The sequence below is a fragment of the Puma concolor genome, chromosome B3 (genome assembly GCF_028749965.1).
Source record: "Puma concolor isolate L17-30 chromosome B3, mPumCon1.1.hap2, whole genome shotgun sequence".
Lineage (NCBI taxonomy): Eukaryota > Metazoa > Chordata > Mammalia > Carnivora > Felidae > Puma > Puma concolor.
Genome location: NC_141672.1, coordinates 67,741,647 through 67,769,202, shown reverse-complemented (window position 1 = coordinate 67,769,202; position 27,556 = coordinate 67,741,647). Strand labels below are relative to the sequence as shown.

The 27,556-nt window shown below is 36.7% G+C and overlaps 1 protein-coding gene across 8 annotated transcripts in view; it reads right to left on the bottom strand.

Annotated features, from left to right (window-relative positions):
• HEATR5A (HEAT repeat containing 5A) overlaps positions 1-27,556 on the bottom strand; it is a 122,506-nt gene that overhangs the window by 13,931 nt on the left and 81,019 nt on the right. For 7 of the 8 annotated variants that reach the window (XM_086709982.1, XM_086709985.1, XM_025919011.2 and 4 more), the window contains 11 exons: positions 24,710-24,889; positions 20,536-20,775; positions 18,861-19,042; positions 17,384-17,452; positions 15,792-15,971; positions 13,190-13,412; positions 11,033-11,281; positions 8,677-8,804; positions 7,222-7,369; positions 5,817-6,089; positions 4,071-4,295 (listed from right to left, as the gene is read on the bottom strand). In XM_086709982.1, coding sequence (XP_086566108.1) covers positions 4,071-4,295; positions 5,817-6,089; positions 7,222-7,369; positions 8,677-8,804; positions 11,033-11,281; positions 13,190-13,412; positions 15,792-15,971; positions 17,384-17,452; positions 18,861-19,042; positions 20,536-20,775; positions 24,710-24,889 — 2,097 coding nt within the window. The remainder of the gene's footprint in view (positions 1-4,070; positions 4,296-5,816; positions 6,090-7,221; positions 7,370-8,676; positions 8,805-11,032; positions 11,282-13,189; positions 13,413-15,791; positions 15,972-17,383; positions 17,453-18,860; positions 19,043-20,535; positions 20,776-24,709; positions 24,890-27,556) is intronic. The other variant, XM_086709988.1, reaches the window with a different exon arrangement.

The window sequence follows — 27,556 nt, the reverse complement described above, 5'->3', positions numbered from 1 at the left end:
TATTTGCCTTCATATTCTCATTCAATAATTTTAATGAGCCTGCTGTGAAAACTCAATGTTATTTGAAAAGGAAAAGGCATAGCAAATTCGAGTCACTAAATTGTGTAAGAATGGATTGCTACTTATGAAGAAATGATATACAGAGATAGAGATAATAGCTTTGCTAACATTCATTCAGTAGTTAAGAAACATTCACTATGTGCCAGTACTCTTTCTGGCACTGAGAATACAATTCACAGAGAAGATATACTGTGTACCAGAAAGTAAATGAAGAATTTAATTTCAGTTCATCACAAAGTCTATGAATATAAAAAATTCATTAAAAGATAAAAGAAAGCAACCCAGGAGTTGCTACATTGGGTGGTCAGAGAGAGCCCTGAGGAGATTAATATCTGAGCTAACACTTGAGAGACAGTAGCAATGAAAGCAAAATATTATGGATGACTGGGATTTATTTTATAAAAATAATTTGAGTAATATCAAGGTAAAAAAGTACATGGGTCAACACTTAAAATTATGACAGTATCATTATAAGTACTTCATATATATTAAATGTTTAATCCACACAACAGCACCATGAGGTGGGTATTCTTATTTCTCCCATTTTATGGATGAGAGCCTGAGGAATAGAAATTAGTCATTTGCCCAAGCCACACAATTAGTAAGGCAGAAGGTCTGATTCCAGAGAGCGTACTGTTAATCATGATGCTATACTGCTTCCCATAGAGTTGGCACTTTCAGTCATTCATGGCAACTTGAAACTACAACAGTAGTTTCAACAGTAGTAAACTAGTTTGTTTGGTAAAAATGTCTTTTTATTTTCTTTATTCCCCCACCCCTGCCCAAATCCCCTTATTCTCACCCTCTTTTACCTAGAATAAACACAAGATTCCCTTAGCATTAGCTCCATGGAGAGGCCTTTGTGGTATAGAAGCGAGGCTTCCTGCTAATAGCCAGCAAGAGGCTGAAGACTCTTTCCAAGAGCCATGAGTGAATCATCTTGGAAATGGATCATCTAGCTACAGCCCTGGCCAACATCTTAACAGTAACCTCATGAGAGAGAACCACGCCCCTATGCTGCTTCAAATTCCTGACCTATAAATTATCAGATAATAAATGTTGTTTTAAGCCACAATTTTTGGGCAATTCCTTACACAGAAAATGGTTAACCTGTGATCATCAGTTCCTGCTTTAATTTCTCTCAGTAGATAGTCTAAATCCTCACGGTCCTAACTGCATTCTCTGATAAAAAACAAAAAACCGTGTGTGTGTGTGTGTGTGTGTGTGTGTGTGTGTGTGTGTGTGTGTGTGTGATGGAAGAGACAAGCTCATTGTTAACTCTCAACATAAAAACTTATACCTATTACTTCCTATCTATACCTCGTTTTCTTTCCTCAATTGGTAGAGGTTAATCCTTCTAAATGTGCTATGAATTTTATTTCTTCCTGCTTAGAAAGGAACATGGCTTCCTTCCCTAATATTTCTAACTCCAATCCCATCTCTACCTTCTTTTCTCCCACATATGCACAAATTCATGCTAGAGTTTCATCTTAAAAAAAAAAATTCCTTGATCTTGTATTGTCCTTGTCCTTCAGCTTTCTCTTCTTGTCAAGAGAAGTCTATACTCAATCCTTCCCCTTTTCTTACCTCCCGTTTACACCATATTTATACTGTTGACCACTCTATCACCATTAAAACTCTTTTCTCTGGCTTCTGTGACTGCATTGTCCCCTGAATCTCTTCCCATTTTGCTCCATACACTCAATTTGGGTGATTTTATCCATTCCGTAGGTTGCACTGACAACTCTCAAATGAAATACACATAGTCTAAATCATCTCTAGCTCAAATAACTTTCTCGAATTCCAGACCTCTACATATTTTGCTTCCCTGGATTATCCGATAGGTATTTCAAACTCAATTCGCTACATTCCCCTGAAAATGTTCACTTTGGAATTTCTGTTAATGCTCAGTCAACCCACCCTTTCAATTCCTGAATCAAATTATCAGTAAATTCTGTTAATACATGCTTCACGTTTCATTTTTCATTATTCTCTTTAACCTTACTGCTGCTATCTTACCTCCAAGTATCTTGCTTTGTTTTCTATAGCTGCCACAGTGATTCTTCAGAAATGCAAATCTTAACACTTTACTCTCCTCCTTAAAACCCTTTAGGGATTCTACATGCATATTAAAAGCAGCCCAAATTACAAACCATGCAAACTCTCCATAAAACTGGCCCCATGTACCCTTCAGCCTCATCTCTTTACTAATCACTATTCATCACCCTCCTCTTTTCCCATAACCCCACATTCTTTCTTTACTCTATACCTGCTGTCCCCAAACGTACCATACTATTTAGGACTACAGATAAAAATGTTGTGCCTGGAACCCATTTCTATGATGTCCATGTGGAAAATGCTTTCTAATCCTATAAGAAATTGCCTGAAAAGTCTCTTGGTAGTATACAGGTGTACCACTGAGATCCCCTTCATGGCGGAAGGTGCTGCCCAGCCATGGGGAGTATGGTCAGCTAGCTCCTTCAGGGTTGGCCTCAAGCTAGAGTTGCCTTGACTGAGATCACATCTTTCTTGGGGTAGCCCACATCTGAGGATAAAGTACAGGCCATTTCTGTCCTATGTGAGACACTCAAATGAGCAGGCAACCTGTAGAGCTCCCAACAAATCTACTAAGCTTTGTTGGGGGCTTGCACTGGAGTCAGACTTCTTTGCCCAATGTTGCCTTCCCCTACTCCTTTCACACCTATCTACAGATGTTGTTCCTTAATAAACCTATTGCTTCCCAAACTCCATCTCAGCCTGAGCTTCCAGAGAACCCTACCTGTTACACTCTGCCTGATTCACTCACATAGAGCTGATTACTCTAAGTTTTTATCAGTCTCTTTTTTACTGTACTTAGAAATGCAGTGATAATTAAGATATTACTGTTGCCTTCAAGGAGTACTTTGTGGTAGTAATCATACATGTTAATCATATGACAATTTGTAGGAACTAGACTCCACGAGACTCCCAACTTTGGGCACAAAGTAGGTGGTCAATAAATGCTGACCTCAACTGAAACTTTTATACCATATAAAATAGAGTATGGTGAATTGTGACATTTTATAAACAGAACAAGGAAGGCAGGGACAATCTGTAATATGTCTAAGGACTTTTTACAATCACCATGATGTCATGTTGAAAATGAAAACTGCACAACAATAACATGGGTGAACCAAATTTTACAGATACTGAACATAATACTATCATTTATTGATATATGTCAGATAATAAGCAAGATGCTTTCCATGTATTATGTTACTGCTCTAACAATTTCCTGCAACACAATACCCTTATTCTGTTAATGAGAAAACTACAGCTCAGAGAAGTTGAGTAACTTGGCTAGTCAGTTAGCCAGTAAGTGGTGGAGTGAGGATATAAACCTGATTAGTCTTATTTTAGATTTACAATGTGTACTTACGCACTTTTGCCAGCTAGTTATGGATCATACTGTATCTGTAAATTAATTATTACATTTGAAGGTCTCTCACTATTAACTTAATATACAGGAAGCCAGTCATTTAACAGCATTAAAGAGTAAAGATACTAAAATGAGAATACAGATGTTTCTGCTTATACATATTCTCTAAACACATTACACAGTGAATATGTGGTCTCCTCTAGGTGAGAATGCCAAACACCATCAGTTAAATAGCTTATTCTCAAAAAAAAAAAAAAAAAAAAAAAAAAAAAAAAAAAAAAAAAACCAAAAAACACATTCCACTTGGTTTTTATTTTTTTTAAAAATTTTTTTTTTCAACGTTTATTTATTTTTGGGACAGGGAGAGACAGAGCATGAACGGGGGAGGGTCAGAGAGAGAGGGAGACAGAGAATCGGAAACAGGCTCCAGGCTCTGAGCCATCAGCCCAGAGCCTGATGCGGGGCTCGAACTCACGGACCGCAAGATCGTGACCTGGCTGAAGTCGGACGCTTAACCGACTGCGCCACCCAGGCGCCCCCCACTTGGTTTTTAAAGCAAACTGAACAACTACTTCCAAATAGCCTTAATTACCTGGATCCCAACAGTCAAGTACTGTTGTTAAAGCGCTACGGAGAAGATCAGTCCAAGCAGTGTGACTCTTTTCTGCTCTGGCCATGGGAGAGGACAATATTCCTTTCAGAGCCTGTAGGGAAGCTGCAACAGTTGAAGATAACTGGCCCCCAGGTAACTTCACAGCAGTTTCTCTGAGGACCCCAATTGTAAGGTACAATATAGTAGGGAGAATTGAGATGCTTCCTGTAAGATACATTTTTAAAAACACTCTGTGTTTCAGTCTATATATACAGTTCCTAAAAAGAAATCATCAATGAGTAAGGCACTGTCAAAGATTTCTAGCCTTTAAGACATTTTTCATAAAGGATTAAAACTGTTAAGATAATTTAGGTAGGGTTAAGATTTTTAAGACCGGATTACATTTTGGTTGTAATTGAAAATGTTATTTAAATTGTGTCACAGTTTCATCATCTTTTGCTGTCTTACTTGGTGGTTGACAAATGGTGAATTTATTTTTATTTTTTAGTGTTATAAAATACAGATAACATAAAATTTATAATCTTAACCATTTTAAAGTGTACAATTCAGTGGCATTAAGTACATTCACAATGTGCAACCACCGCTAGTATCCACCTGAATTTATTTTATATTAAACTCTTTTTTTTAAGGAACTCAGTACAAATTAAACATTTCATGGTCACTAAAGAGTTAAACAGTTAGTTATGTTTAAAATGAGATTAAAATTAGAATGGTAAATTTTATGTTTCTAGAGGCTACTCAACAGAACTCTTATGGTGTACTTTTATCCCATATCTTCTATTAGTCACTTTTGCTGCCACTCTTGGGGCAAAGCAGTATGTGAGAATAAGGAATATAGGTTTTAATTCAAATTGAAACTAAAAATCATGTTAAAAATTCGATAGCACATAAATTGATCAAGACATGTTTAAGCAAAAAAAATGCTTACCAATTAAGAAATCTGTTAAGTACTAAGTATGTATTAAATTTCCTGAAGGATACAGTATTTCATTGGAAGCAAAACATATTTGTTTGTATATAAGTTTTTCTTTATACTTAATAACCAATTATATATAATGTCTCTATATGATACATAAAACCTATCTACATACAGAAGCAACATTATACACACACATATACACGTATGAAAATGCAAAACTCATTACGAGCTGGAGTTTTTAAGGAAGCATTTACAGGTGACATAGGCCTGGAAATGAACTTCAAAGGAAGGCAAATTATAAAAAAGGGAAGAAGGGATGGGCCTCTTCAGATCATGGACAATAGCACAACGGTGAGGAGCATGAAGGAATCAGGAAGAGACAATGATTCAGCAGAGCCCCATGGAGCCTTAAATGCTACATTAAAAGTATGGACTTGATTTTGAACTGATGACAAATTTCTGTCATTGAGACAGGAAAATCTGTTATGTATTTTTTACCAAAAAAAAAAAAAAAAAAAAAAGCCTAAGAGCTAATCATTGCCACTCACAGGTTAAAAATATTGTCAACCAAAGAAGAGCATTACCTGTCTAAAGTCCATGCTATCTCTATATTTACCTTCACCCTTTTAGTAAAACAAATTATGAGAATGCATTGTTAATCTTAGAGGATTAAAAACATTACCAACCAAACCTTTGGGTCGGCATTTGTTTAATGAGAAAAGGACTGGCGACCATTATCTCCTTTATTTATTAATACCATTTCTCTCCTTCCAGGTCAAAAAAAGCAATCACATCCCACAGCATACCTTCAGGAGAGCACACTGCAGGGAGTTCCGAGAGGATAACTAATGCCGCTGACACCAATCTGCTTCCATCTTCTGACAGCACCTGTGGCTTGGTAGCTTTTACTCCTGGGCTACCTGTTAATTTAGGATTTAATTCTGGAAGCTGTCTAACTAGAATGCATACACACAATTCCAGGGTTGCAAAAACCAAAGATTTCCCAGGCACAAGTCCTCCTGTGTCCTTTCCCTCTCCAAACTCTGGCAGGGTTTCCTTTTCAGCAGCCCCATCATCAACTAAAACACAGAAAAAACAAGTGTTGAATAATCACTCTGTGTTTGCTTTGCTTTGGGTTGATGGCAATTTCATTTCTGCTGTAGGTAAAACATTTAAATGGCTAAAGTCTTGGGTGTTAAAGACTGAAAGAGAAGGTTACAAAGGTAAAAGGAGTTGTCTTTATTATGACTTCTTACTGCAGAGGATCAAAAAAATTCTGTGTAACCCTCTCAGCCTTAAAACATTGTCTGGTTAACACCTTGCTGTTAAGAATGTGAACCTGACAGGTCCAGGTCCAGCTCCAGTGCCGACCAGCCCAGGACTGCCTGACTCTGGGGCTCCTTCTGAATGACAGAATAAGTCCTTGTGTTTTAAATGCACTCTTAGATTGAGTTTTCTGTTTTATGTAGTCAAATGTAGTATTAAATGATAAACTCATCAATACCAAATTAGACTTATAAACAAACAATTTAATTACTTTGCAAAAAGTCAGTCATTAAAAAATTGTCAGTAGTTACGGGGCACCTGGCTGGCTCAAGAGGAAGAACAAGTGACTCTTGATCTTGGGGTCATGAGTTTGAGCCCCAATGATGGGTGTAGACATTACTTAAATAAGTAACTTAAAAAAAAAAAAAAATTGTCACGGGCACCAGGGTGGCTCAGTCGGTTAAGCATCTGACTTGATTTTGGCTCAGGTCATGACCTCACGGTTCTTGAGACAGAGCCCTGTGTGCGCAGAGCCTGCTTGGGATTCTTTCTCTCCCTCTTTCTCTCTCTACCTCCTCTGCTCATGCTCTCTCACACACACTCTCTCTTTCAAAGAAATAAACATTAAAAAAAAATTGTCAGTAGTTCTTCTGTGTACATTGGTAAACACAGCTAAAGTAAGTACTTAATATAAGGGATATTTTCTCCCCTTCCAGTATTTTGTTAAAATTCTCATTTTCCCCAGGAATAGTGGTTTGGCTACTGACAATACCCAAGCTAACATGTAGAGGTGAATGAAAAGACTTAAAGTTATACCTAGAGAGGTTTTACTTGTACTACACACAACATATTATCAGAACAACACAGACTTGAGAAGACTTTAAAACATAATGCTGATTTGATTATAGTAATATGGTTAATCTGGCATTATGGGTTAACATTCACCTTCTGCACTTCGTCTTTTCTCCTTGACATGTTCTTGAGCTGCACAGATAATCTGTCTTACCACTTCAAGTGAAGCCAACTGAATAGAAGGTGATTCTCGGGTCAAAATTACTCGATGTAGTACATTCAACAACTCGATGCCCAAGTCCTATCACAGAAAACATTTAGGGGAAACTGTAGTGGAAATCACATACTTTCTTTTTTAAAAATACCAACATTAAATGCCATGAAAAAATTGAAAAAGAGAATATAACAAATTGTTCACAAAGAATAAAGGTGTAGGTAAAATAAAGTTAAGTAATACTTGTTCTACTTTAAACCAACTCCAGATTGGTTTTTGTCCAATCTTGCAGGACATGGCACTATGACAAAAGATCATTTTTACACAGGTCCTAAAGTGGGAACATGGAAAGGGAAACTTCCAAAACAAGATGAGAAACGTGACTAAAAGAATTCAAGCACTGCCATCTAGATTTCCAGACCTATACTGAGATTTTCTAGTAATAGCAACAAAGAATGATGGAGAAGGATGACATTAAAAGTGATAAGTTAATAAGCATACAATGGACATCTTTCTCAAGAATATAATACACTGGACAAATATTCTCTCATTTTCCACTTTTCTCTTCTAGTGCTTACTCTGTTGGCTTTTTTTCATCTTTGAAAATAACAGAGTAAATCTGTCATTATTATACTTGTTTTAACATACAGAATAAGCAAGAACAAAAAGCTCACAATTTATTTAAGTATAATCCAAGTCAGGTAGGAAGCTGATAAATAATATAAACCTAATAAACAACAGTGTTAATAGGTTAACTTACAGTCTACATAGAAAATTCATAGTTGCTCTTGGGAAGTAAGTTAAAGGAAATGCCATACTTTTACAGTGGTCCTATTATCATGCTCACAACTGGTTAAGATATTAGTGTTTGACTCCACCTACAGGCTATCCAGTAGTCTCTAACAACCAGGAAGGAGAACTCAGGCAATGGGAATATTCTGTAACAGACGTAACTACATGAACCAAGTAGATTCTCTCTTGGGGAAAGGGAATAGAAGATACAGATGTATATAAAGAACAGGGTGCACCAAAGCAGAAAAATACAAAGAGGAAACGCCACACGGAGCTAGTGGCTACTATACTGGCCATTAGAACATAGCTTCTTCCCATCATGATTGCTTAAGTTCAACTGAAGAGCTGCTATAATGAGTGGTTAACTGGTGGCAGCAGAAATCAGCACAGAAGAAGCAAGGACAGAAAGTGACGTCAGAGGCATGACTGCTCCTGGCTCAGTACAGTCGCTGACAGTATTCCAGTTCTGAGACCTAGCTGGACAGAAGTTTAGTTTTCTTTTTACTTCTCTGTGTTCATTTTCTGTTTGCTGTGGTAACCTGAACATGTTTGATTCCTGTTCCTTGAAATCTACAGAAGCCTAACAAAAAACAAGAAATCACCTGATCACTGCCAATTTTAGATCTGGGCCAAGGAACATCAAGAAGAGCCTGTAATGCATGTAAGCAAGCAGTAATGCTTTCCATGGTTGCATCTGAGCGTAAGGAACACAGAAATTCCACACTGATTCCTGTAGAAAACCGAAAAAGAGAAGGAGGCTTCTTTGAGATCCTTAGTTTATGAAGTTAAGGAACTCATTTTATATTTTGATGAGATATATAAATAAGCTTAGCAGAAAGGTAATATAAACAAACCACAATGAATTTAAGAGTAAGCCATTAAAGGGTGCCTATGTAGCTCAGTCAGTTAAGTATCCGACTCTTATTCTCAAGGTCGTGAGTTCAAGCCCTAGGATGGGCTCCGCACTTGGTGTGAGCCGACTTTAAAAAAACAAAACAAGACAAAACAAAACAAAAAAACACTAAACAATTAAGTGATAAAGCAAGTCTTCTTTGTTAGTTGTTTTTATCCACAGGTACATGTAGAATAATCTCAATTAGGCTTGTGTACTACTGCACAGTTGCTATGAAATAGTTCAAAGATGCAAAATTATAATAAAATTATACTAGAGAACATGTAGTTTGTTGTTGTTGTTGTTGTTGTTGTTTTTTAAATAGGTCCACATACCAATGTGGGTCCTGAATTCATGACCCCAAGATCAAGAGTTGCATGCTCTGCCAACTGAGCCAGCCAGGAGCCCCAACATGCAGTTGTATAACCTTAACCTTACTAAAAGTGAGTGATTATCATGGATCACTGTATCTTTACATCTACCATTTCATTTCATTCTCATCATAGCTGATGAAGTAGGTGCTATTTTTCTTTGTTAAGATTTGTAAGTAATCTCCACACCTAACATGGGCCTTGGACTCACAACCGTGATATCAAGAGTCTCATGCTCTACTGCCAGCTGGGCACCCCAGGTACTATTACTAACGCTCTTTTTGATAGAGAGATGAACACACAGAGCTTAAGTTATTTAATTGGCTCAAGGTCAGTTACAATGTGGTACATGAAGAATTTGAGCTGAGGTAGTCAAACTGCATAGCTTATGCTCATAGTAACTGCCCTTCTTTATTCTGAAGTTTGTTTTTAAAAAGCTCTTATCTCAAGGCAAACGGAAATAAAGTTTAATATACCCAAGGATATAGGAAATCTGATCATGTCCGGCCTGAGAAGGAATAATAATAGAAGTTTTCTGAACCATAAAGTTTATTTAATCATTTATATTTGTAACCCTTATATTTTATTTAATCAATAATTTCTTTATAGGTAATGAGCTAATGTGTTGTTTTCTAAGAACTAGGTAAAATATGAAACATTTCTTTCATTTATTCTAGAGACTCACTGTATCTTAGAAAGATTATTTCACTTTAAAGATGAAGTTCCTCAGGGTGCCTGGATGACTCAGTTGGTTAAGCATTCCACTCTTGATTTCAGCTCAGGCCGTGATCTCATAGTTCGTGGGTTCAAGCCATGAGTTGGGCTCTGTGCTGTGAGTACAGAATGTGCCTGGGATTCTCTCTCTCCTTCCCTCCCTCTCTCTCTCTTTTTGCTTCCCCCACCCCCTCACATAGGGGCTCTCTTTCTCTCAAAATAAATAAATAAACTTTACAAAATTGAAGTGCCAGGAAAGCGAAAGAATGGATTAAACTTCATAATCTAAAAAAATGTCATTTATCTTTGACCTTAAATATTTGCTTGCACTTTTGTACCTTTGAGTATACTTGAACCTTGTAATTCTTAAGAATGCAGATAGGATCCCACAGTGGGGACAGGTAGACTGCCTCAGTATATTGATATTTTTAATATATACAGAGAAATTTAAAAATTTTATAATTAAAAAAAATGTTTATTTTTGAGAAAGAAAGAGAGAGAGAGAGAGAGCGAGCGAGCATGAGTGGGGTAGGGGCAGAGAGATAGGGAGACACAGAATCTGAAGCAGATTCCAGGCTCTGAGTTGTCAGCACAGAGCCTGATGTGGGGCTTGAACTCATGAACTGTGAGATCATGACTGGAGCTTACAAAGTTGGATGCTTAACTGAATGAGCCACCCCGGCGCCCCCAAAAAATGTATAGATCTACATGGATCTTTTAAAAATTATGTACAAAGAACTAGGATTGTCTTATAATTTCTATAATTCATTCAACATGATGCTGAAGCCAGCCTGTAAATGGGATTCTAGACTTAATGACATCTGCAATTTTGTAAAATGTATATAAGTTCACTCATTTATATCAAGGTTATCACTAACACCTAACAAAGATGAAGTAATCACCACGAAGAGTTGATAGGCAGTGAGGCACAATTCAAGAAAAACTTTGTAGGGTTAGAAGATTGTTAGTTCTTTTACTGACCTAAAATAAGATGGAATCTATCAGTGCAGACATCCTCAGGTGACTTTACTGTAGCCCCAGATGATGAACCTTGACACATAGAAGTAGGTGTTACAGGTCTTGAAAGATGAGATACTCCTTCATCTGGGTCAGCAACCACAAAGCCTGTGCTGGTAAGCCACAATGCTGTAGCATGCAGGATAAGTGCCCAGGAGTTGTAATAATGCAATTTTGCATTTTCACTAGTCTCTGCTGTGTAGAAAGCACCGCCTACAAAAAAGCAGAAGCAGTTTAAGGAGGAATAAAAGAGATTAGCTCCTACTACATCTTTTGTCTTCTTTGTTGTAAGATAACAAATCATTCCTATCATCCCAAGTTTCTTTAAGGAACTTACATGTGGTGTGTATTTGAAACAAACATTGCTGCCCATTTACTTACTTACAAGATTAATATAAACATTTTGCCTTTCTTAAATCATTACTTATAAAAAAAAAAAAAGAAAAAAAAACCTAGAACTTAGTTATACCACTAATTTTTATCCCTCTTTCTATAACCAATCTCTTCAAGTCAGTGTGAAATCACTCCCACAATAGATGTTTGTATTCATAAATAATATGTGCTATTATTTTGTGTTTAACTTTACTTAAAAGACCGCATATTGTATGTAACCTTTTTTTTATTTTTGAGAGAGAGAGAAAGAGAGACAGAGCACAAGCAGGGGAGGGGCAGAGAGAGAGGGAGACATAGAATCTGAAACAGGCTCCAGGCTCTGAGCTGTCAGCACAGAGCCCGACTCGGGGCTTGAACTCACAAACTGTGAGATCATGACCTGAGCTGAAGTCAGACAGAGCCACCCAGGTGCCCCATATGTAACCTTTTTTAACTTGCTTTTTTTCACCTAACTTTATGTTTTTGAGATTTACTTATGTTGATTCATGCCTGTCATTCACTAGTGGCTGACAACTATGGCAATAAACCAGTTTATTTCCATTTTGATGCTACTGAAACCACTCCTATCTTTTTGTGTATAATTCCAGGTAAAATTCTAACAGGAGTTGGCAGGCTGATTTAGAATTTATCAAAGAGTAAAAACAAAACAAAACAAAAAACCAAAACGCAAACAAACCCCCACACACAACATTTTGGAATAACATGAAGAATAAAAGTGGCTACCAAATATCCAATCCATAAAATGCAGTATTAATCACTGACTACAAAATTAGATGTTATCCCCATTCCATACACACAAAATAAATCTAGCTGCACTAAAGCCCAAAATGTAAAAAGCAAAACTGTAATGCTTCTAGTCTTTATGATCTTAAATAAAAAAATCTATCAGGTATTACACAAAACCACAAACCATAAATGACTGATTATATTAGTTTTAGAAAAATAAAGAAAGAATAAGCTATAGACTTGGGAAGCATGCAATCATAAAGGAATGATACTAAAGTTACATAAGAGATTAACAAGCCAGTAAAATCATGACAAATACCAAGTAGAAAATGGACAAGGCCTATGACTAGGTGATTGATGGAAGAAGAAACTTAGCCCATAAACCTATAGAAAAAGGTTTTCAATCAATGAAAAAACAAAATAAAACAATGAAAAACTATTTCATACCCACCTAATGGCAGAAATTATCAAGTATGACAACACATAATGGTAGAAGATGTAGTGAAACAGAAACATGCTGTTGGTGGGCATATGAATTGTTTTAACTGCTAGCGCCCCTGAGTGGCTCAGTTGGTTATGCATCTGCCTCTTCGTTTTGGCAAGGGTCATTATCTCATGGTTTTTTGAGTTCAAGCCCCTTAATGGCATCTGTGCTGGCAACATGGAGCCTGCTTAGGATTCTACACCGCAACCCCCCACCCCACCCCTTCCTCACTTGCATGGTCTCTGTCTCTCTCAAAATAAATAAATAAACTTAAAAAAAATTGTTATAACTGCTTTGGAGAGCAATATGGCAGTATCTTGTGAGGTAAGATGTGCATGCCTTATTATCTAGAAGGTCAACTTCAGGGTATCTAGCCTCAAGCAACACTCACATGCTGAGTCTATAAATGGAAATTATTCTACAGAAAATGTTTCAAATAAATATTACTTGCTAAGGGATAAATTCTGAAAAGTTACTGTCACTCTAGGAATTATGTACATCTATTACAAACCCCTTACCTTCAACAGGAAGTTGGGAAGCAAATTCTGAAGGCAAAGTTAAGAGAGCAAAATCCTGAAGCGCAGCAAGCCAGAGCCTACTAAGCGTGCCCAGGTCTGTGTGAACCAAGTCAAGGAGTCCATCTGATGAATATGACCCATTTCTGACACTCTCTTCTGAACAGGTGGTAGTCTTCAAAAGTTGTCTGTGGCTTTTATGTCTTTCTACAGCAATTATGTAGACCTGTTAAAGGGTTAATTTGTAATTAGGAAGCTCTTATACCCATTGAAAAGGTGCTAAAATATTTTTATCTTGCTGAGGAGACCAACCTTACTTTTAAGCATACTGTACTTCAAATGCACTCTGATACCAAGGTATACACATGTAGCCACACACGCAAACTGGGATAGAAAGATCTAAAAATATTCTCTTTAATGGGATGCAACTAGGGATAGCAAATGCTTGACAACTATGCCGCCATTCTGCACTTTGACATCCCTGAAAGCTCCAACTAAATGATCACAACACTCTTTCTCACTGAGTCTAGTTATAGCCCTATAATCCACCTCAATAAATGGCTTCAGATGGCCATTTCTGAATGGCAATAAGCTGAAATACTAAAAATATTCTTTCAAAGTTACTTCTAAATCACCATAAAAAGTTTACATAAATAGAATCAAGATGGACTGTTCATACGACTGTAAAATGTGAAAGTAGGGGAGCCCCAGTGGCTCAGTCAGTTAAGCATCTGGCTCTTGGTTTCGGCTCAGGTCATGATCTCACTTTGTGAGTTAGAGCCCACTTTGGGCTCTGTGCTAACAGTGTGGAGCCTGCTTAGAATTCTCTCTCCCTCTCCCTGCTCCTCCCCCACTCTTGTGCGTGCTCGCTCACTCTCTCTCAAAATAAATAGAGATAAAAAAAAAAAGAGAGGCCTATATATGTTTTAGACATTATTCCAGAAGTAACATGCAAAGAAGATACTTTATTTTCGTTTCATGGTAAAAGAGCTAAGTCTGAAATCTGTTTTTTTTATGGTCTTGAGTTTATGAATGTTTTTCAGGGTCTGCTGGTAATGGAATAAATTTGATTTTGATATCTAAGAATTTCCTAAAGATAGATTTGTAATAGACAAAGCATGTTAAGTTACACATGAGCCTGCATTTACATTTTGAACATTTTGAAAGCACAATTGCAGTGTTACTAAATTGGAAGCTACCATAACAATAGTTTCTAGATGACCTCAGGGCACGTACAAGTAAGTGAGAAATGTTTACAGATTCTCAGACCAAAAAAAAAAAAAAAAAAAAAAAAAAAAACAAAACAAGAATGTGAAAGTATTCAACACAGGATATAACATGTACTACCCCTTTATCTACAATTCCGACATCTAAAAAGCACTGAAAAATACTTAATTTGGTGGCAAAATTGACTGAATTTATTTGAGACGATTTATAGTCTCCATTCAACATAGTGTGAATATTCAAACATTTTACTACATCAATGTGCTTGATTATAGATTCTATGGTATTGCTTCAATTTTTTGGAGGGATACATGGAATATGTACTGTATTACTTTTCAAAAATTCCCCAAATTCTGAATTCCAAATGTATCTGGCTCCAAGGAGTTTAGATAGGAGATTATGGACCTTGGTTGTACAGAATCTGTTCGCCAGTCATTATTTTTACTGAGGAGAGAATGGGAGATAAGGGGCTTACACAAGAGCCCAGAGATTAAAATTATTATAAAGAACACTGCATAAGCAGAGAATTATTTATAAAAATAGGTTAGAGAGATGAGAAAATTTCTGTTTGCTCTACTAACAGCAAATGTTTAAAAGCATACAGAGTTTATTGTTAAAGATCATTAGTTCTAGGCAGAACTACTTCCTAAAGAAGGTTTGTCAAACCCAATAATGACAAAAATACATGGACTCCAATCTTCAGGTTTTAATTTGCTCTAATGGAGGAAATGTTTTTTTATATATTGGTTAATTCTCTCAGTTGCAATCTGAGACTATATACCTTCATTAAGATGATATATGAACTGAGGCTGGCCAAGCTTGGGAACTGCTGAAACCCCAATGATGTGTATACATGAGCACATTATATTATTCCATCTACTTTCGTATGTGCTCATTTTCATAGTAAACCTAAAAATTATTTCTCTTTCTTCCTGATTAGAACAGTAAATAAAGTTAAACATTTTCCTATAAGATTTCACTAATTTTGGAAAAGAAAATGACTGTTATTTAATAATTAAAAGCTATTCTGTGAAAGAGCTCTAAAAAAACAGTGAAGTATGTACAGAATTGGTATAACATACAAGCAGACCCACACTTCCAAAATTCAGATGTCAATAAAAGTTGATTTCCACTGGTTATTATAAAGTCCTTGCAGCTCATGGTTGCCCCTGCCTAAAGTAGCAGATAACAGGCAATAAAAGATATTTTAGAATGCTTGGCTAAAAAGTCAATTAATATATAAAAAAATCTCATGTTGAACATCTTTTCTTAACCTTAAAAATGGACTTACTGCGTTTTAAACAGTCAATTTCAATTTATAGCCTACGGTGTTTATTAACAACTTCTAAAATTCCAGTTATAAATGGAGAAGCACACTAACCTCTGCCCAGGCTTTCAGCACAGCTAAGATCTCCATGGTAGAAGCACTTTCATTATATAAGTGACTCAGAGCTTCTTTTCCAGCCTGTATTTTTGTTAATGATGAAACAAGCAACTGATGAACTCTTCGGAGATCATTAAGGTCACTCACAACTCCACTTGCTATCCAGGCACTGCAAACCTGGTTTTTAAGAAAATCAAGTTACATTTAAAAATTATAAATACCTCCCCTGTAAGTTCAGCAGAGCTCACCCATATCTCAGGAATCTAGACAATGAAATCATCTTGCTATCAGGAAACCCAAAGGATGTGGCTGATAATGCCAGTCAAAAGCCAGCATTGTAAAAGGGAATGAAGTCTAAGGTTGAAGCAAGGAAACCAGTGCTGGTTAGTATATAAATCAGAGAGTTTCAGGTGTTATTAATATGGAGAAATGCAGCCACGAAAGGTACCACTTTAATAAATGTTTGGATTAACATTTGAATTAAATCTTCAATCTTGATTGGAGCGCCTGGGTGGCTCAGTTGGTTGAACGTCCAACTTCAGCCTGGGTCATGATCTCGTGATTCATGGTTTGAGCCCCACATCTGCGCTCTCTATGCAGAGCCTGCTTGGGATCCTCTGTTCCTCTCTCTCTTCCTCTGCCCCTCCCCTGCTCACTCTCTCTCTCTCAAAAATAAATAAAACATTAAAAAAAAATTCAATCTTGATTATTTCTTCTTACTCTTTTAAAAGCAGAGATTGTGTGGTTAATTAATATAACTGCTGAAAGATAAAGAACTTAACATTTAAAACCCCAATGAAAATTTTGGTTATTTTGAAAATGAGATACTAAAAATGTTTTAAAACAAAACATCATTAATAATTCTCCCATGAAAACAATTTGCTCAATTATCAGAGGTTTTCCTGGATCACGATATTTTTCTTTTTCTAGAAAAAACTAATTTTTCCTCTTCCATCTATTTATTTACTTCCTGTCTCATTTAACAAAAAAATTTAATGACTTATAGAAAGAATACAAACAATGAAGTGATAATAGAGACCTCATACAACATTTAATACAGTTCCCTGAATATTCAAGGTACTAAAATACAAGTGAATTAGGGGCGCCTGGGTGGCGCAGTCGGTTAAGCGTCCGACTTCAGCCAGGTCACGATCTCGCGGTCCGTGAGTTCGAGCCCCGCGTCAGGCTCTGGGCTGATGGCTCAGAGCCTGGAGCCTGTTTCCGATTCTGTGTCTCCCTCTCTCTCTGCCCCTCCCCCGTTCATGCTCTGTCTCTCTCTGTCCCAAAAATAAAATAAATGTTAAAATACAAGTGAATTCAAGTTAATAAAAGAAAGTTGAAAGAATGGACTAAAGTTAGTGTATTCCATTATGTTTAGAAATAATTCAAGTCACTTCTGCTTTAGGGCTGGATATTGAAAGTCTGACAATCACTCCCAGAAAAGTAACTTTAAAACTGTAGATTATAATGGCTCTTAGATACATGAAAAAATGTTCGATCTCACTTGAAATAAAAATCTAAAGTATTCTAAGATACCAGGTGCTAAGAGAGGTTTTTACTTTTTAAGTTCTGTCTTTTTAACCATTTACCTGACATGCTTTGGCAGTGACATCAGGTGGTGTCTCTGAGGCGAAGGCTGGCCTAAGTGCCGCTCCTACCTGGCAACAAATGATAGGAAATACCAAGCATCAATAAGTAAGACAGCGCAAACTCTTCATCTCTTTAATATTTTTAAATTGTTTACAATAGGTATTCTGGACACCTGTTTCTTTCTGCCTGTCCACTATATCTGTTTTTAGATAAAAGCACCTCAATTTTCCTTTGAGGAACCTTCTCTTATCTCCTGTTGTTGCTATGGAGATGAGAGCACTGGTGACTCCAGGGATCCAACCGGGGGTAATGAAAGCTCTCCTTGAAGACGTTTGCTGGGAATACTGGGACAGAAGCATGGTCTCTTTTTAAGACTGGGTACGTGGAGCACCTGGACGGCTCAGTCGGTTAAGCATCTGACTCTTGGTTTCAGCTCAGGTCGTGGAGCCCTGAGTCAGGCTATGTGCTGGCAGTGCAGGGCCTACTTGGGATTGTCTCCTTCTCTTTCTGCCCCTCCCCCATCTGCACTCTGACTCTCTCAAAATAAATAAATTTAAGAAAAAAAAAAAAGACTGGGTGCTAAGAGAGAGCCATTTTGATACAACTTGGAGAGAGCAAACTTGAGAATAAAGCTGGTGTAGAAGACAACAGAGCCAACTGCGATTCTTGAAAATAATTTTCCTCTTCAGTTTAAGTGAGCTATAATTATATTTCTATCATTGCAATTTTTTAAAACAAGCTCTATGCCCAACATGGGGCTCGAACTCATGACCCTGAGATTGAGAGTCCCATGCTCTACCCATTGAGCCGGCCAGGTGCCACTCATTTGCAATTTTAAGAGGGCTAAGAATATAACAGAGCTCCCCTTACAGTGAATTGTAATATTTCATTCTAATATGACAGTTCTATATAACTCGAGTCCCTTCCTTTTGCTTTCTCCTGGAACATACATGGGCATTTCCTGCTAGGAAGATGTGATGGAGACAGCTAGTCAACTGGTAAACTGTTCCTGGCTCCCTAAATGCTAACCCACAAAAGCTGCCTCTGAATCATGAGAGGTAGGAAAGGATAAATGTTGCTGGAGGATTACATGTAATGTGTGTGATAGAACACTCATCTATTCCAGGAGTGACAAGCATGTAGCCTAAATGGAATATTATTAATGATTTAACATATCTTAGGAATATTCAGGTATTTTGTAAAGAATTTAATTAGCAGAGTACTTTATTCCCCCACATTACCTAGCAGGTTTTGACTATTGACCTTTACTGTTATAAAAGACCTGTTTATATACCACTTTGCTTTTACTTCAGAGATTTCTTCTTCAAACATACACATTTTCTATATGCTGATTATATATTGGTGACATATTAGCAGAGACATATACTCATTATGTAAAAAAAAAGTAGTAAATACTTTCACAGACTTTTTATCCAAGGTGTTAAAAAATAAAATTCTCTAACAGAAAGTGCTTACATTGGCTTGATACTGTTCCAGGATCACATGACCTGGAAACTCTGGTTCTGGAATAGCTGCAAATCGCCGAATAACAACTAACAGTGTTTCAAGGCCAGAAAGACGGAGCTGGTCACTATGATCTGTGGCAGCCATAAAGGCCATGCGAATTAAGTCGGCAAGATGTAGCACCAAAAAGTCATCTACAAGATTAAAAAAGTCTTATCAAGAAAAAGCATATGCTGGAACTAAGATTTATGTTAAATAATCATTTCTTCTCCCTTTGATTTCACAGATGTTTCTAGACTTTCTTTTAAATACCTCTGATTTGATTTACTGTTTTGTTTTACTGTTTGTTAAACATAGACTTTAAAGATGGAGTTACTAGGCTCCTGCAAACAATCACAGCAAGAAACTCCCAAAGCAAACAATTACACAGCTATTCAAAAACCAAAGGCAAAATTAGCATCCTTTAAAAGAGTATTAGTAGTACTATCAATAAAAACTTTGTTCGGACTTTTCAATAAAAGCATTTTAGAAGATATTTAGGAAACTTTGGGTGTTGACGAATTAGGCAGCTAATTTTTCTCTTTGTGCCAAGTTGAAGCTAAAAGACTTAACGTTTCTTTTGAAAAACAGTTTTATATGGTTCTTTATTTGGACTAGATTATCTTATTTTTCTATGTCTTGGCACACATACAAATAACAGGAATATTAAAAAATATTTGTAGCTATAAAATTATAAATGAGAATTCCTTTCATTCCTACAGTACGTTCTTTGGTATAATAATTCTACAGGACACAGGACAATCCTTTAATAATATTCCAACAATAAAATGTTCAGGGGTACAACTAAATTCTACCTAAAATATATCTGGGACTAATTTTAAGAATGTTATGGGTCACGATAAAGAAACCAACTCGTCTTAGCAAGTGCCAATTACAATTTTAATTGGGAACAAAGGAATTACTAAGCATCTCTGATATACTAATTTTATACCTATTGGTCTAGCATGGTGCTTATCACTCAATAAATGCTTGCTTGAAAAATCATTAAAACACAGATACCTAATTCGTACTCCCACACTGACAATAGCAACATTTTGCTATATAATTCTTTTGTCTGGTAAAAAATATATCCATGGCTTTTAGATATGTGCACTGTGTCTTTGAACATAATGTGCTTAAGTGAATTTTGAAAATTAGACATCAAACCATAATACACACACAGATCCCTTTAGGTACAGACAATAAAACTGAACAAAAAAAGGGGGAAATGATCTTGCAAGCAGGTTTACTTTACAATGTGATACGCTCAAATGTTTTCTGGGTAATATTTATGAAACCAAAATAATCTATAAGCAAAATTACTATAGGTTATAATTCAGAAAATAAATTTTCGGAGCTAGCTAATAGTGCCAAACTACTTTCCAAGAACATGATTATAAACTTAACTCATGCACATGCCCATTAAACATAAGTAAATGACTATTTAAGAAACTTAATCATTAAAAATGTGTTTAAACATTAGAACTCTGCTTAACTTTTAGCTTATATAAATATTATAGTCAGTTTCATAACTGATTTGGAACAATACAAACTCTTTCTAGTTTTACTTCTTAAATTAATATTAAAAACATAGGCAGACAACATTTTTATGTATATGCTTTGGTCTCTTCATTATTATGTCACTTACTTCTTGAATCCCTTTTTTTCATTTCTTGTGCTAAAGCAATGTCAAAATGTGCGCTGTGTGCATTCTCACACTGGTTAATTATCCTACAGACACATTCGGCAGCAAAGACTCTAGTGGCCCATCGGGGATTGGTAAAGGGATAGGATTTGTCATCATTTCTGGTGGTCAGAACTGAGGCATCATCCCCTTTATCTCCTTCCTCTTCTTGCATTGTATCCACACAAGTTACAGTTGTAAAATCTTTTATCAAGGGAGAATACATGTAATTACAATCAAATGGAAGACATATTTATGACTTCAAATTGAGACTAGAATTGTTGCTTATACATCTTCAACAGTGTAATATAATCATATCTAGTAACTACAGACAGCAGTGATATCCAAAGAAATGCTGTAAGAACTGTTCCAGGTCAAAATGACAAAGTTGTTCTAATTATATTGAAAGTTAACAAACTAAACATGATACTACAGACATGATACTAAATACTAGGATAATCATCAGTCCCCTGTATGTAGACAGTTATGCTTAAGGAGGCTCAAAATTCTCTCGTATCCAGAGTATGAGGGATTGCACTAGGGAGACTGTTTTAACACTAGGGCCTTGAACAGATTTAAGAAGGTTCCTGAACCTACTAAACACGTCTGAAAATATTTTTCTTAAGATAGGCTCATTTCTGCCATTTATAGTCTCATATTTTCCCAATGGCCTGAGCAGTGAGGAATGAATTATTTCTTCCTTATATTAACTGTTAACTTATTAACTCTGTTTAACTCAACTTCAAATTGAACTAGGCTATAAAAGAGACCAACCTTTTTTCCCTTAAAATATCTTCTTTTAAACTTTTTTTACTTTTTGGGGCGCTTGCGTGGCTCACTTGGTTAAGTGTCTGACTTCAGCTCAGGTCATGATGTCATGGTTCGTGGGTTCAAACCCCGTGTCGGGCTGACAGCTCGGAGCCTAGAGACTACTTTGAATTCTGTGTCTCCTTCTCTCGCTTTCTGCCCTTCCCCCACTTGTGCCTGTCTCTCAAAAATAAATGTTAAAAAAAATTTTTTTTAATAAATTGTTTTTATTTTTTGAGAAAGAGTGCACATGCAAGCAGGAAAGGGACAGTGGGAGACAGAGGGAGAGAATCTTAAGCAGGCTCCACACTCAACATAGAGCCTGACAAGGGGCTTGATCTCCTGACTGTGAGATCATGACCTGAGCCGAAATCAAGGGTCAGATGCTTAACCGATTAAGCCACCCAGGGCCCCTTAAATTATCTTGTATGTCAACATTTCTTGAATGTGTTATGAAAGCAAAGATGTCACAAAATTATAGCAAAGTCCTGTCTTAAGACTAAGGTAATAAGTCAACAGACTGAAATGTGTGTTTTCATTTTTTGTTAAAAAATTTTTTTTAATGTTTATTTTTGAGACAGAGACAGCACACAAGTGAGGGAGGGGCAGAGAGAGAGGGAGACACAGAATCTGAAGCAGGCTCCATGCTCCTAACCATCAGCACCTAACCTGATATGGCGCATGAACCCATGAACTGTGAGATCATGATCTGAGCCGAAGTCAGATGCCCAATCTACGGAACCACCCAGTCGCCCTATGTGTTTTCTTAATAAGAAAGGATAAAGCCAAACTACAAAGGATAAAGAACAAATGGTAAAAGAAAACTGAGCACAAAGCTCTGGGAGGTACCAGAAATAGGTGAGATACCAGAAAAGTGTAATCAACCTGTTTATCTACGCACATACAGATTTTCCAAAGGAGAAGTTCTTGTAAGTTCAAGTGGTGGGATAGAAGACAGCCTCAACAAAGGAAAACATATAAAGCATAGTAACTGAAAGAACAGATATAAATCAATGGAAGAGAAGAGGAGCAATAAGAATCAAGGGAGACAGTGGAGAATGTAAAACAAAGTTTTAAAAATGATGCCTTTCTTCCTTTAACAAAATTCAGATAATACATTAAATTATAAAGCTTGAGTAACTGAGTTTAAGAGCTACTGAAATATAGTAGGAAGCTGAATTTTACTATTATTTTTTAAAACTTTTTATTTAAATTCTAGTTTAACATATAGTGTAACATTGGTTTCAGGAGGAGAATTCAGGGATTCATCACTTACACACGACACTCAGTACTCCTCACAGGTGCATTCCTTACTACCCATCACCCACCTAGCCCATCTCCCCCACACCTCCCTCCATTAATCCTCAGTTTGTTCTCCATAGTTAAGAGTCTCATGGTTTATTTCCCTCTTTTTGTTCCTTAAATTCCACATATGACTGAAATCATAAGGTACTGGTCTTTCTCTGACTGACTTATTTCACTTAGTTTAACAGTCTAGTTCCATCCATGTCACCGCAAATGGCAAGATTTCATTTTTTTTTTTTTTTTTTTTGAGACAGAGAGAGCATGAGTGGGGGAGGGGCAGAAACAGAGGGAGAGAAGGAGAATCCCAAGCAGGTTTCGCATTGTCAGCACAGAGCCTGACACGGGGCTCAAACTCACATGAGACTATGACCTGAGCCAAAATCAAAAGTTAGACACTTAGCTGACTGAGCCACCCATGCGCCCCAAGATTTCATTCTTTTTGATGGCTGAGTAATATTCCACTGTATACATACACCACATCTTTTTTATCCATTCATGGATACTTGGGCTCTTTCCATAATTTGGCTATTGTTGATAGTGCTGCTATAAACATTGGGGTGCATGTGCCCCTTTGAACCAGTATTTTTCTATCTTTTGGATAAATACCTATTAGTGCAATTGCTGGATGGTAGGACAGCTCTATTTTTAATTTTCTGAGGAATCTCCATACTGTTTTCCAGAGTGACTGTATCAGTTTGCATTCCCACCAACAGTGTAAGAGGGTTCCCCCTTTCTCTGCATCCTTGCCAACATCGGTTGTTTCCTGTGGTGTTAATTTTAGCCCTTCTGACAGGCGTGAGGTGGTATTTCAACATAGTTTTGATTTGTATTTCCCTGAGGATGAGTGACGTTGAGCATCTTTTCATGTGTCTGTAAGCCCTCTGTATGTCTTCTTGGAAAAATGTCTATTCATGTTTTCTGCCCTTTTTTTTCACTGGATTATTTGTTTTTTGGGTCGTGAGTTTTAAAAGCTCTTATAGATTTTGGATACTAATCCTTTATCAGATATGTCATTTGCAAATATCTCTCATTCCATAGGTTGCCTTTTAGTTTTGTTGATTGTTCCCTTGGCTGTGCAGAAGTTTTTGTCTTGATGAGGTCCCAATAGTTCATTTTGCTTTTGTTTAGGAAGGTTTCTGAGAGCAGAGCATAAGTAGAAGCAGAAAGAGAGGGAGACAAAGAATCCAAAGCAGGCTCCAGGCTCTGAGCTGTGAGCACAGAGCCCAATGTGGGGCTCGAACCCACAAACTGTGAGATCATGACCTCAGCCAAAGTCAGATGCTTAACCCAGTGAGCCACCCAGGTGCCCCATGGAAAGCTGGATTTTAAAGTCATGCAGGGTAAAGTCTGAATCTACCTGTGTATGTCTTTGGACATATTCCCTAACCTTTCCAAACCTTGTTTTCTCTTGTGCAAAATGGAATATTAACTGCCTGCTCACTGGATGGTTAAAGGATTAAATCAGATAAAGTATGTACAGTACCTGGAACAGAACTGATTTGTCTCTTTTCTTCCTTTCATTTATTTTCTCTCTTACTCCAAAGATATAAATTTGAAAGACTCTAATACACATTCTCACTAACCATTATCTTATACTCACAAATACATTAGTTAAATAACACTTTTTTAACCCTGTTTGAAATCAACATTATTAAGTATAGAGAAACTTGCTTGCTCAGAATGTTGTAACTTTTGATGATTTTTCTACTAAGTTGATTTGATGCAATCCCTCAACTATTATATGCATGAAAACAAACGATGGGGCTACTGTAAGTCAGGTCATCCATTTTATAGTACAAATAACCCTACTTTTTAGTTTGTTTTAGACAGGGAAGTCATAAATGACAATCAGAAGAATACTAAAACCCACAGGCCTAAGTGTTAGACTTAAACACTAGAATTTTCACTTGAAAAATGCAACAAGCAATTACAATCCAAATACTTAGACAAAATTGTCAGTGGCAAACAATTTTATAGAACATTTTCACTTTCAATTTTATTTCAACTGGTAACCACCAATACTCACCAGCGGATGCAGCAAGTACATCTTTACAAAGCTTTAACCAGAAGGAGAGCTTATCCACTGCCATAGACGTAAGCATATGATTTAAAGTCTCTTTGATATCATTGCATAACTTCTGATCTGTCTCTTTGTCTAGTAAGGTCAATAATGCCCCTTCAAGGCCCACTTCTCTGATGTTAGCATCTGACAAGAAGAAAATCGATGATCTAAGTAATACAGAAAACAAAACTGCCATATGAGAAGTACACACATTCTGGAGTTATTAAAATACTACATGCAAATATTCTCACTGCAAAGTAATAAAGCACCTCAAAGGAGAAACATAAGCCCCGTCTAGCATCCATTTCCTCTAATTCTGGAAATGCCAAAAGAATAAATTTTCTCTTGAAGATTTAACTTATCTAGCATGTATTTATTTATTTATGTATTTATTTATTTGTTTTTCATTTATTTATTTTACAGTTGAGAGAGGGAGAGAAGAATCCCAAGCAGGATCTGTGCTGACTGACATGGGGCTCAATTCCATGAACTGTGAGATCATGACCTGAACTGAAATCAAGAGTCAGACGCTTGACCAACTGAGCCACCCAGGCAACCTGAACTTATCTAGAATTTATGAAAGCATTTAGATTCTAAAGATAATGCTACTATTATACTATTTTGTAAGAGAAATTATCTTTTAAAGACTAGAAGGAGACATCAGAGGAATAAAAGGTATAGCATAGGGAATATAAGTCAGTGGTACTATAGTAGTGTGGTATGGTGACAGATGGTAGCTACACTTGTGAACATAGCATAATGTTTATTTAAACTTGTGGAAACACGATGCTGTACATTTGAAACAAATTAACACTGTGTGTCAACTATACTTCAGTAGGAATCAGTAGGAATGTTTCAGATTAGGAGTCTAAAGACACAGAACAAACAACGTAATATGTGAATCATGGCTGGATCCTAAATTTGGGTGGTGGTAAGGGAGGGTAGTAAGGAGTCATAAAGAACATTTTTTGGATAACTGGGGAAATTTGTGTGAGAACTGCATATTCTATGATGGCTACTTTATCAGTGTTAATTTTATTAAGTGCAGAAATGATGTGTGGTCATGAAGGAAAATGTATGTATTAGGAGTGAGCTGTCATGATGTCTGCAGTCTGCTTTCAGACGGTCTGGCAAAAGATATGCATCTGTGTAAGTATGGAAAGAGAGAAAGTTATATAAAATGAATGCCATAAAGATGCTAAGTAGGTGAATATATGTGTTCACTGCACATTTCTTTGAACTTTTTCCATTTGAAAAATCACAAAATTTAAAAAAAAAATTTTTTTTTTTACGTTTATTTATTTTTGAGACAGAGACAGAGCACGAACGGGGGAGGGTCAGAGAGAGGGAGATACAGAATCCGAAACAGGCTCCAGGCTCTGAGCTGTCAGCACAGAGCCCGACGCGGGGCTCAAACTCGCAGACCGCGAAATCATGACCCGAGCTGAAGTCGACTGCTTAACTGACTGAGCCACCCAGGCGCCCCCAAATCACAAAATTTTAAAAAGGAAATATATAATGAGTTCTTTACTGTATTTTACTCCTATAGCTAAGTCAAGAATTCTAGGAACATATACAAGCATATTTATGCAATAAAAGCCTAAAGCAAAAGATGCAGATAATTTCAGTGGTAAATATAAACTGAAGGTCACTTAGGCAGAATATCTCACATGGTTAGAAGATTAAAATTTCTCTGGTTAAGGTAAGTAACCAACTGTTTTCAAATGAGGTCTGCCACCTGTTTGGGTGGCTACCATACTAGTTCAGCAACGCTGATGAACTCAAGTCAAACAGTTAAAGTCTTAGTCTAACAACAAACTAAGGAGCACAGCATGACAGTAAAACACACTGATCTGAGAGCTTTAGATATTGGAAAGCTTTGTGAAGCCTGAGACTTTCTCAAAGTGTGACAGCACTCTGGAAACTATATACATAAAAGAGTAAGATATTACCATTACTATTTTTGGAGGTTGTATGAATTTATATGTATATTTGGGTTACTCACATAATTTTAAAATAAAGACATACAGACTTAAATCTAACCAACTAAGAAATCCTTTAATTCAGTTCTAAAATAAAGAAGGGGCTAAAAACCCTTCCACCTAAAGATGACTTATCTATGATAAATTTTATTAAATGAGATTTTGGAGGAAGAAAGGCACATATGGTAAATTACTTAAGGGCTAAATCCAACTTCGATGGATTTTTGTGAAAAAACTTGCTCTAAAATTTGAGTGGCTCTCAAATTTCAATATGCATTAACAGGGATTGCAAAAACATAGAAAACAGATTGCTGGGCTTTACTCCCAGATTTTTGGTTAAGCAGATTTTGGATGGGGCCCGATAATTTGCATTTCTAACAAGTTGTTGGTGAGGTGGATATTGCTAGTTTGGGGACCTAAGTTTGAAAACAATTTTTCTAAACCAGTAACATCACTGGTTGGGAATGGCAGTAATTGTTAGTAACTGTCTCTTGTAGCAGGTTTAAGACATTATATATTAACTTTTAAATTTCATTTTAAAAATTCATGTTTAAATGAAGACTTAAAATTAAAACAATCATTTGAGGTACGCCTGGGTGACTCTGTTGGTTGAGCGTTCAGCTATGGCTCAGGTCATGATCTCATGGTTCATGACCTTGAACCCAGTGTTGGGCTTGCTGGTCAGTGCAGAGCCTAGTTCAGATCCTCTGTCCACACCCCCCCCCGCCCCGCCCGACTTCTCTCTGTGCACCATCCACCCCCTGCTTGTGCTCTCTCAAAAATAAATAAACACTAAAAAAAATTATCTGGGGTGCCTGGGGGGCTCAGT